This window comes from Vipera berus, assembly GCF_964194415.1.
Source record: "Vipera berus genome assembly, chromosome: 7".
Taxonomy (NCBI): domain Eukaryota; kingdom Metazoa; phylum Chordata; class Lepidosauria; order Squamata; family Viperidae; genus Vipera; species Vipera berus.
The window spans coordinates 42,220,476-42,232,731 of record NC_138209.1 but is presented as its reverse complement, the minus strand read 5'-3'; the positions used below and the strand labels follow the sequence as shown (position 1 = coordinate 42,232,731).

General features: G+C 35.2%; 1 protein-coding gene across 1 annotated transcript in view; it reads right to left on the bottom strand.

The window, feature by feature from the left end:
• TUSC3 (tumor suppressor candidate 3) overlaps nt 1-12,256 on the bottom strand; it is a 142,902-nt gene that overhangs the window by 69,957 nt on the left and 60,689 nt on the right. The window contains exons 3-5 of the mRNA XM_081332959.1: nt 4,805-4,922; nt 2,648-2,788; nt 618-758 (exon numbers count right to left, since the gene is read on the bottom strand). Of these exons, the coding sequence (XP_081189085.1) occupies nt 618-758; nt 2,648-2,788; nt 4,805-4,922 (400 nt within the window). The remainder of the gene's footprint in view (nt 1-617; nt 759-2,647; nt 2,789-4,804; nt 4,923-12,256) is intronic.

The following is a 12,256-nucleotide window of genomic DNA, read 5'->3' as shown; positions in this document are numbered from 1 at the left end:
CTTCTCATTAGGTGGCCAAAGTATTTGAGTTTTAGCTTCAGGATCTGGCCTTCTAAAGAGCAGTCAGGATTGATCTCCTCTAGGACTGACCGGTTTGAACCAACCAAACGGTAATATGAGATTGAAAAAGAAATGAATATGATTTTCAGATGGTGATACCTTATAGAAACTTCTGGCTTTCTTTTTCTTTCTTTCTTTCTCTTTCTTTCTTTCTTTCTTTCTTTCTTTCTTTCTTTCTTTCTTTCTTTCTTTCTTTCTTTCTCTTTCTTTCTTTCTTTCTTTCTTTCTTTCTTTCTTTCTTTCTTTCTTTTGACATTTTAACCTTTAGAACTACTGACTTTTTAATAAACACTCACCAATGCTGGAACCAATTAAAATTTAGCTAAAATACTGGTACTCTCCTGACTGCAGGCCCTTACTCAACCAATACTGTTTACTGCCCTTAAGATTAGGTCCAGCTGTTCCTGTTATGATTTTGTAATCAATGCTGTCTTTCTCTAAGCTATTCATTGATGCAGCACTTTCTCATTAACAGTCCAAATGAAACTTGAAACTGTGGAATATAGAGAAATGAATTATTGAAATTCAAAACTTTTTTTGTTTTTAAGTTGGCATACCAATGCAACCATTGCCCAACCGGTCTTGTTGTAGATGAATTCCAGGTTGTTTCGTCGCAAGTAGAGCAAACCGCCAACCAGCGACACCAGGAGAGCCAATGCAATAGTACCTGAATAATTTGGTGGCCTGAACACTCTGATCTGTAAAATGGGAGATGGGATTTGATTAGTATAATTCATTCTACTTTCTGGCAGTACAAGGAAATGCAACTTTTAAACAAAATTGGCAGCTCATGATAAAACTCATATGCATGAAAATCAATCAAGCCATCTAGTACAACTTTATTTGCAGTTATGGAAAAAAATCTTCAAAACATAATGCCAATATGAAGAGAAGTGTTTCTATGAACATGAACACCCACTTAAATTCCAAATAGAAATTGTTATGCTCCAGGAAATAAAACAATATAATTACATAATTTGCACTTTGTTAATTAAATAAAATCAATCTTAATATCTTCCTTTAAAGAAGAATTTTATAACGTTGCAGAAAATCTCCCAAAGTCTGGAGTTCTATAATCTGACAGGGAGGGAGGGAGGGAAGGAAATATAGAAGGAAGGAAGGAAGGAAGGAAGGAAGGAAGGAAGGAAGGAAGGAAGGAAGGAAGGAAGGAAGGAAGGAATTATACAATGAGTCACTCTGCAATGAACTAACTTAAATACATAAAGATGTATTTATTAAATTTATATGTCACCCATTTTCACTATGCAGAATAGTAAAACGTATCCCATTCATATTGCATTAGGCACAACTAGAGCAGGAGCCCTAGCCTATCTTCAGGTATATAGTAAAATACTAATAAAATAGCACACAATCTTCATAGACATTACTATTGTAACTGACTAGGGAAAAGAAGTTCAATATACAATACACCAGGGATAGATTAACTACTACACTATATAAGGTAATCATTCATGGCAATATTACTGTATTTAGATGGCAAGAATAACTCCTGTAACTTTTTATACGAGAAGTTTTTGTCCATTTCTTTGACCAGTGTGTCTTCTAACACAAGGTTGGAAAATCAATGTATCCTCTCAATGCCACTGAATGTAAGTCCGAGCCAGATGGTTCAAAGTCTGATCCCAAGTAAAACAGATACTGAAACACATGGTTGTGTCCATCATAACAGTAATCAAGGACAAAACTATATTTGAGAGAATATGCTCAAGATAATGGGGGAAGCATCTATTGTGGGTTCTATGAGTGAAGAAATTATCAAGCTGATAACAAAACAGCCATGGAAGGAGAACAAGATGAATAAATTTAAATTGGAAAGGATTTTTTTTAACCTCCCTGTAAAATAGAAAGGAATACAAAACAGAACAAGAGCTATTCTGGAACTCTTCTTGGTGAGAAGAGTTCTTCTCTTATGTACCAACTTTTTCAGGAATACAAATAGGAATCATTCAATAAGTGAACTCAGGATCTGCTTCCATTCCCATCTCCTCCCAAAAGATGTAAAACAAATCCTTTTTCATTTGATTATTAATATTATTAACAGTATAGGAATTCCAATTCATTGGAAATTATGAGAAACAAATCAGCATAACTGGCAGGCTTCAAATGGTGGAAAAGTAATTTCAATAAGTTTGTGCAGCACTCTTGCTACTACATCTGTATTCAGTTCAATAATGTTTTTCAGTGTATTTATGTAACTGCTCTCTTATAGCATTAAAAAGTCAGACTTTTGGAATTATTACTTGCAATAAGTAATATTTCAAGTGGATGCTTACATTAATCACCTAATTGGTATACTATCATTCCTCATGTTGTTAGAAGACAGCAAGATTAATATTTTAGCTATGCAAAACAAATCTGAAATACATCATTTTTTTCATCTTTTATATTAGTACAGAGTGATGAAAGAGCACTGTTGGTACTGTTATTATTTTAGTCCTTTTTTGTAGAAGAATATTGTGGGGGGAGGAAAAATCATTGAAGGGTGAATCCCAATTCCTAGGTCAATTTGTTCCAGAACCTAGAAGATTAAAGTGGGTCAGTCTTTTTCTTTTGTTAAATGACTTACGTGAACATCCATTCTGTCAGCAATCCATTTAGCTAACTGTTCTGCAGCAAATCCAATTCTCTGTAGGTCAAATGTGTCTGCTCTCTTGGGCTTACCTTTTGGAGGGAAATGCATGAAGGTTGGAGCAGAGTTCATATTGAGCTGAAACAGACAACAAAGATGCCATTAAATACTAAATAAACATACCAATTCTTTGCCTTTATCAGTCTCTTTGAAAGCCATTACCATAAGTTGTAATATGATACAGAAATTCTAACTAGGTAGTGTTTCAAAAGCTACCAATCTTCCTACAACCTAAATAACTGGGTAAAATCTGACAGGGAATTTTTAGTGAGAGAAGCAGTTCTGTAAGTGAAAAAGAGGTCATCCCCCCCCCACACCATAACCTCAGCATTTGCTCTGGAGCAAAATTCATTTGATGTGATTGTTCTTCACTACTAAAGTAAAGTATCATATTTATTTGCATAAGAAGAGGCCAATATAAACATGAATAAAGTCATATTGCAATTTGATAGAGCTAGGACCCTGTAACAATTACAAGTATCGAACAAAATTTTCTCTAATGATGTATATATGCATAGCTGCTTTCATTCAGCAGGATTGTATGTTTGCTACACAACTGAATTATGCTACATAAATATATTATTTAAATACTGCAAATTCAAATTATCTATTATAATCAAGTGAGATACTAAATAATTGGATTTATTTCTAGAACAACATATTCTGTTCCTTTGTTGAATATCTGTTGACAGCTCAATGTGTTATAAAATAGCAATATGAGATACTATGAAACACTTTTTTGTCAAATATATCTGACATAATGATGTGTGGATTTACTGACTGAAACAAGAAACTGTTTTATGAATCTAAGACAATTGAAAGTTTTCTTATTTTTAAATTTCTTCAAATAAGTACTTGCACAAACTCAATTATGCCAAGCTGTGGGGAAGTAATTGCTGGGGGTGCATCTTTCTCCTATACAGGATGAAATAGATCACCCTATTTCCTGCATAGCTCTTTATCCCGTAAGATGCACTTTTCTTTAGCAGCAGCATAACGACATCACAAATTGCAGAAAGCTAAATCTATCTCCTAAGGGTCTTCTTTATTTTTTAGGTTGTACTGGAATAAAACAATGATCAAATACTTCTGATCATTCATATCATAGTTTATAGATGGCTGGGAAATAACTTAATGGTAGACTACATGATACGTTCCCGTCTTTTCTTTTTGCCTCTTCATCTTATGCAAGAAAGATACCATGAGTAACATTTGAGGGCACCTATAAAAAGTCTGGCTAAGATTCATTGGGTAGGAAAGAACAGCAGGGAGGGCAGGATTTTAAGAGCTACATACATTTCTCTTTAATATTCCCATTCCAGAAATTCCCCCACCTCCAAAAAGGCAAGGGAATAATTGCTGGCCCATCCATTCTGGGAACCTTAAAATGCAGCTTCTGCATTCATATGAAGTCCCCTCTTTTTTTCTTTTTCTTTTTTGGCATCTTGCCTTTGGGGAAAAAAGATTCCATATTATGTATGACTTGGTGGACAAATATGAATGTTCAATTCAAATTAAATTCAACCTTGGACAGAGAAGGGGAAAACTAGTCAAAGATTCACAATGACTTGCTCTGGGGAATATAAGGCCTGGATTAGATAAATGTTGGAGCTGGATCAGAAAGGATCAAGTACATTAGCATTTTTATAAGCAGGGGAAACAAATGATATGCGATGCTTTTCTCTGATACTAATTAATGTTTTATAGTGGGGTTGCGCCCCAATAATATAAATAAGCAAAATATTTTTCAAATGTTAGAAAATAAGGGGAATTAATAAATTCTCATTCAAGATGAGTTTGGATTCTAATGACGCTATAAATACATTCATGCGGTTTTCTTGGCAAATGTATAGAAGTAGTTTGCAACTGTTTACTTTTAGGGTCTTATTGTTGCCTATAGGCCTGATATTCCTGAGATATCTTCCATCCAGCTACAACAAAACTGTGGCCTAATGCAATTTAGCTTCCAAACACAAATTACCAGCTAGGTATCAATACTACACTACCATACATAGAACAAGAAACACAAAGTGTTCTCAAAGAAAGGATTTCCTTTAAATGTAGTTTAGCAATCTCTAAGGCACACACCCTCACCTGCTGGAAAACATCTGCACCTTCATCATAATCAACTAGAGTGAAGAAAAGCTTGTTTGAGAATGCTGAAGAGTAGCGCCATGAGTTAGCCAATACTTGATATTCTTCATTAGCTTGCCTGAAAGTAAAACATAAACATAACATGTTCAACTTCTTAGTAAGTGTACCAGCTTGAACTGTTTCCCTGCAAAAAAGTTATTGATACACAATAATTTCCTGCAAAATCCTACTAAACTGTGTTAGCCAAACCAAAAGATGAAAGAATAAATAAGAAACAATAATTAGTTGTTTACCCGCTATAAATATACAAAGATTGAAAACAAAGAAATAATGAAAGCAAAGATACTTTTTGTTTCTAAAGTTCCAATAGTAATAGGTGCCCTGGATGCAATCCCAAAACATCTGGAACACCACTTGAACAACATCAGCATTGACAAAATCACCAATGGTCAATTGAAAAAGGCAGCTTACTTGGAACTACTTATAACTTACAATGGTTCATCTAACCCAGGGGTCATCAAACGTGGCCCTTTTATGACTCATGGACTTCAACTCCCAGAATTCCTCAGCCAGACACGGCTGAGGGCCAAGTTTGAAGACCCCTGATCCAACCCCATCAAACCACATATTGCTATCCTAGGTTCTTGGGAAGGACTCAGCAGGTGGACAAAGGTGATAAATCCAGGCTAATTATCTGATTGATTGTGCAACTAGCCACAATAATAAGAATTGAGAACATTACAAAGTAGAAAAATCTGAAAATCAAAGTTGAAAGATTATGGCATAAACTGGCATTGGTAGTCCCAGTGGTTATCAGCAAAACTTTTAGAAAATTTGTATATTGACAAAATTTCCATCAATCAATTACAAAAGACAACACTGCCTGGACCTGCATATATAATATGGTAATGCATTATGATATCCTAGGTTCTTGGGAAGAGTTCAATGAATATGAAAGCCAACTCCAGCTGCTAACAGTTGTGATTTCATATTTTATGCATATAATAGTAATAATAGAAGCAAAAATGCAGTTTATAATATAAAATATACACATATGGATGAAATTGTTGAAATACAAAGGAGGAAAAGCAGTAATTGTGTGTATACATGGAAATAATAATCCTATGCAAAATTATGTTGTCCATTTTCCCTTATATCTCTTTTCTTTCCCCTTTTGCAAATATGTCAATGATAGTGAGAGGGAATGAAAAAAAAGGGAAAGAAGTGGGTCACTCATAATTCAATGACTCAAAGTCTTTGATTAACATGGACTATCCATTTATCAGTATTCCTCCTGTAAAATAAGATTTTCTCTTAGATTGTCCTTTAAAGTTGTAATCCTATATTGTGCAAGGAGTGTATGTTACGGGTTCTATCACTTAAGAAGCTCCCTTTAATGTGTTCTAGGCAGAGGTATTTTCTGCTATGCTTCCTGCATTATGAAATCTTCTTTCCCTGTCCAAAGAGACATTGAGAGCTGTATTTCTCATATTGTTCTTAACTGTATGCGTGCCCATAAGTTGAAAACAGGTAGCTCTCAACTTATGACCACAACTAAGACAGGTATTTGTATTGTAAGTTGTTATGGTCATGAATCAAGCCATCACATGACTGGATCCAATTTAAGAACCAGTTTTGCCACGGCCGTAAGTCACGTCACCACAGTTGTAAAATGAGTCATGCAGTTGTAAGTCAAATTATGTAATCACCAATTTGAGTCTAGCTTCCCCAACGGCAGTTTTTTTTTAATTTTTGCTGGAAACCTGCAAAAATAACCTTGAATGAAATTGTATGTTTGGGGGAGGGTGAGAAGGGGGAAAAGACAGTCTACTGCAAAGAAAACCTTCATCCTTATTATTATTATTTTTTAGAATACTGGTCTAAATTTTAGGTTGTTTTTTTTTAATAAAAAACCAAGAACAATTGATCCATGTCAGCTGCTGATGAAATACATGGAAAGGAGAGAACTGGGAAATTTTACTCCATTAACAAAATTATAGTCATTAGTGGCTGGTTTTTTTAAAAGTAACAGTTTTTTTAATATTAAATTGTGCTAGGGGATCTATGCATTTTTAATCCCGTTTGCTTAAAAGGGAAGCATTATTGGATCCAATTAGCTTTCTATCATCTTTCTTACAATATTGGTGTTTAACAAATGTTCAAATACCATTATCCATGTATTGAGAGGAATGCACATGGAAAACATGGTCATATATGTATATTCATCCAGTTTAAATATTGGCACAACTGCCATTCAAGTAAACCACAACAAAATTAAGTCTCTCAGCCTTTCTTTCCTTTTAGTATACTGAAAGGTATTACCATTTTGCAATACCATTCTATGTAGCCAAGTATACCTGAATAGTATAAAATTGCTTAGTCAGAATATGAAGTCCCCCACTGCACCCTAATTCTTCATGGGTAACTGCATTGGTAAAGAGGACAAAAATCATATGCATGTTGAATCATGCCTACAAGCTCCTCCTGAAAACTCTTTGTATATGGATGCCTAACTGATACCTCTTCATCTCACTCCTAAAATAATGTAATGCACCATCATTAAGAAACCACTACACTCCTTAATGCTGATTCATTTCCATCATTGTCTGTTTTACTTGTTTGGAATTACAAAGCATTGATGTGCAATTTAAATGTTGTAATCCCTCTTACATACAGGCATAATTTCTACGGTTCCAAAACATTATCGTGAACTCTATCTCTCTAAGAAAAGGACACTAGAAAGGGAGAAAAGAACCTTCTTTTAGGGTTCTAAAGCTCTGAGTTTTCGCTTTTATCATTTCTTTACACACCAAGCCATGTTTTATCTTACAGAGTTAGATACAGAAATAAGATTCAATCAGAGCCTCTAAGAGTGGAGATCATGGGGCATCCAAGACACACTGAGTTCCTACATGAGAAATGGGGTGTTGAGGTAGGTGAACTCTGTGGCATACTTAGATAAACTGACTTTGCAAAATTATCATTCATCTAGGGCAAATATAACACATTGCTCCCAGGAGACGAGAGCTGATTAAGAATCAGCTGCTTCTATAGAGACAGATCACTGCACAAGTTAGCTCAGTACTGAGTCAATTTTTGCTGTACACATCTGAACAACTGGCCCAGAACCTGAATATAGGCACTTCTACAAAAACATGGATAACTACTTCTGTAGTGGTTTTTGAATAATTTTGATCTGGGCAGCTGAAGGTATACCTGGATCACAGCAAAGATAAACAGTTCCAGAATATAAAACAATAGTATTTCCCTCACTCTTTCCCAAAATGATACTGCTGAAATGATAAACAAACCAAACCAAAATCCAGACAGAGTATATTTTTGGGCAGAAGGACTTTGAAGATAGTTTTGAAACTTACCCAAGCTAAACCCCAAGGCTATGGCATTATTTAATTCTAAAAACATACATTTTGTACATAGATTCAAAATGTACCAAGCAAGAGTGAAAGGGCACATCCTGGGATCCATCATTTTGCTAGTTAAACAGAGATATTCTTTCCTACAAACCTAAAGAGACATCTGAAATATCTTACCTAAAGAGAAAAAGGTTGCAAAGTTTGCTGGGTTGTGAACATCAGGCCTACTGAGCAGTATGTCAACTCTACAAATGAGCATGGCTGCAGACATTTTCCTTCTCATTCTAGGTTGCCACATAGAATGGAGGGGGGTTGCCAAGGTGCTTCGCTAGTCAAAATAATCTTTTGTCCCATGGGAACCAAGGTCATCAGCTGCTCCCTAGACTAGGGACTGGGCACTGCATAAAAAGCACACCAAATAATCATGTTGGGGAACATAGTTGCTTGCATATACAAAGGACATTTACCTTTGTATAGGGGAATTGTTAGTTGTGTGTCCAGAGTTGGTTTCACTCTTGACTGTGCTGATATTTTGTAACTAATAAACATGTTCCCTGAAGAATTTGCAAGCCTCTGAGTTCTGCCTTATTCATCTGTGTCTGTCAGAACCATGACATTGTAGAGGATTCACTTTCAGATAAATTTTGCATAAGATGCAACATCTGCCCTTTGGAGCACTCTGCTAGATAAGACCATGATGCTGCTGGATTTCTAGTGTTTTCCTAGGCAAGGGGATTGGGAGGCTATCATGTGTTGATTGACTGGTGTCCCTAAATTGCCATGTTATGCCATTTTGCTTTGGTCATTATTACATTTTCTTATTGTTTTTGTTCTGATATTTTAATTCTCTTAACTGTGCACAGTTGCATTTGTGAGATGGGAGCCCTTACCAATGGATTTAAATAAATAATGAGTAAATCTTATTGAAAATCTCCCACCTAATTTTTTAATTGCTTGTTAAGGTAGAAAATTTAGGATTGCTTCTTGGAAGTTGCACTCAATTGATAAAAAATTTTCTTCTTTCAATTACTTGTGTTTTTCTTAATCTTCTAAATCCAAAACAAAATTCCCAATGATATTATTTATAATCATATAAACTCAAAGGATTTTATTAAAAAATACTACCATGTTTATGGACAAAAAGTCCATTCAAAATGAGATTGTCATTGCATTAATACAACATTGATTATTATATGCTCTTTCTTAATGATTCTTGTCATCTGAACTGAATATTTTCAAAGGTTCGATTTATTTGTGAAAAATGCATTCGTGGTCCTATTTAAATTGCAGAATTCAATTGCTCCAGAGAAACATCTAGCTTTTACCAACTATATTCACAGAAAACTACTTGACTTCAGCTTTTACTCTTCTTTTAATGTTTTGCTGCATCCTAAAAGTGTTAAGTCTGAACATTACTATTCTGCACAACTTAGTGAAAGCAGTAAAGTTGGATGATTGCAAAAACCTAATCAGGTTGATTAGCAGGGAAAAAGAGATCATTAGGAAATACCAGGGCCAAATGCTAAGACTGGAAAGTTGGGGAAAGAACACATGGAATAACATATGACGACTTTTAGGAAGGTGGTTAAAACCGAAGAGTTTATTTAACTATAAGGTTAAATCATCAGACTACAAAAGGAATTTAATACAGTTTTAATAGGAATATAGATTTGTATGTGTCTGTGTGTACGTGTGCGTGCACATGCAAACCATAAGATGAGTGGCATGCAAGTTTATTAAAATAAATAAAATCTTAAATCTTACCTATCTCATGATAATTATTGACAAAAGCAAAACCAACCAACCAAAAATATGTAAGGGCTTCTTAAATAATCAGATTCATCAGACGATTATTAATACAGTTCAAATAACTAGACTCATTGGCGAATCAAGGAACTTGGTCACCATCTATAAAGTCTTACAAGGCACAGGGTTGTTTTTTTTTACTTGAGGAACCACCTGTTACCCTTAATATCTGCCTGACCAGCTTGATATGTCAAGGCTGGCGCACTCCCGGTTCTTTCGATTAAAAATGCCATTTATCAGGACCCTAGAAAAGGACCATCTCCACAGCAGCACCTATCCTCTGGAATGAGATTTTCCCCCAAAATTCAACTGGACCCCACCCTACTGTTATTCCAAAGAATCTTAAATACTGTATCTGACTTTTCATTCATTTTGAAGATGACAATTGATGCCCTTTTTGTCTTCTCTGTTTCCCTCTGCTTATTTTCTTTGCCATCATTCCTTTGCTTTGTGCTATTTTTGTAGTTTTATTCTAAAATGTTTTAACAATTGTAAATCATCCAGCATATAAATTTAATAAATTGTTATTTATTATTACTATCATCATCATCATCATCATCACTGCAGCCCATCCATCTCCCACACATAACTAGCTACATATCTCAAAGGCATAAGATTGGAAAATATCTTTTTTGTTGTTGTTGTTGAAATCCAAGCTTTTTAGATTGTGGCAGTGAAGAAAACTTCTAAAATGGTTAATGCAGTTTCCAGGGCATGCCAAATATTTTCTTGCTGCAAGTTTTGCTTGGGGAGATCTGTCTTCTGTGTACTGCAGCGTAACTATAAAATTTTGGCATAGAATAATAACTGGCATTCAAGAAAGATGAGCGCAGTCACTGCTAAGCAAACAAAATGCCACTTGGGGAAAAAGGTGCATTTCCCCATTAGCTCAGTGCACTGATCTCTTCATGAAAGAAAACCAGCATTTCTTCTACTAATGAATGTTCTAAGAGGGAACATTCATTAGTACTGTAGAAGAAACAGAGGGAAAACTTCCCTTTTTTGCTATTAGTGGGTGAGCCTAGAGTTATTCTTGTCTTTTAAAATCCTATTTAAGGGGCAAAATTGGACAGCAAAGCATCTAGCTGTGGTGCTGAACTGTCATTAATTAATAAATAGTATTATACAGTAGCATCTTCATTAACAACCTGTAGAGGGCAGTCAAACCGCACTGAATGATACATGCCAAGCTTTAAGTCATAACTGCAACGCTTACTTGTGTTAAACAGTATAACAGAAAAATTCTGAAATTTGAATACAAAAACAAGACAATAAAATCCATTCTTTCCAACTCAATCACTTGCATTAAACACATTGGGTTACATTACTGCAAGACCACAAAGAGACAAGTAATATATCATATCTTGTCATATATATTAAAGCTTATTCCATTAATTTAGAGAAAGAGGTGAGGTTTTACTTTGCCTTTAAGGCCTCTGTCATATGTATTTGTATCCTACGTTGAAACCTAGCAGGTGCTCTAAAAATAAACTTTCAGTGGATAAAAAAAGGGAAAAAAAACTATATCCCTTTCTCTAAAAGTAGAGGCTAATCTCAATCTCATATCTATGCATGTCATCTTTAGGAGTGGAGAGTCAAGGGGAAGAAACAGGTTTTTTAAAACAAAACAAAACAAAAACACTTGCTTTACATCCTTAATCAGAGCCATTGCAGAAAAGGAAATACAGCAGTGCCAGTTATTCCACTAAGAGCTCCAATAGAGCAGTATTTCTCAACCTTGGCAACTTTAATATTCCTGGATTTCAATACCTAGAATTACCCAGCCAGCTTACACTATTCCATTTCCACTTTTCTTCACTATCCCCTCCCCTCAACATCCTGCAGCCAATGAGCAGGTCCTAATGACTTTTTCTAGCTCTGTAAAGCTTGAAGCGTCCATCAGGGTGGAGTAAAAATCATTACTGAAGATGATAAAACTGCTCATATGTACTTGTAGAGAGAGAAAAAATGTTGCCCCCATATTTTTTTATTCCATTTAATACACTTAACGTTCTTTTCAAAACAGGGGTAGCTAAAATAGCTTCAGCCTAACAAAAGTGCAAAATAATCTGGCAGCACTCTTCCTGTAAAAGGACTTTTCTCCTAGGTGAGCTTACTGTGCTTAAATGTTTTGAATGTCTGTTGAAAATATACTTTCAACAGAGCAGCAGCAAGTTTACTAAACTGTTGGGGAGACGTTTCCAGTGCATCACTGTCTACACCTCCTGTTCAAGTACAAGAGAAGAAATGGGCTCAAAGGAAACCTGTTCTT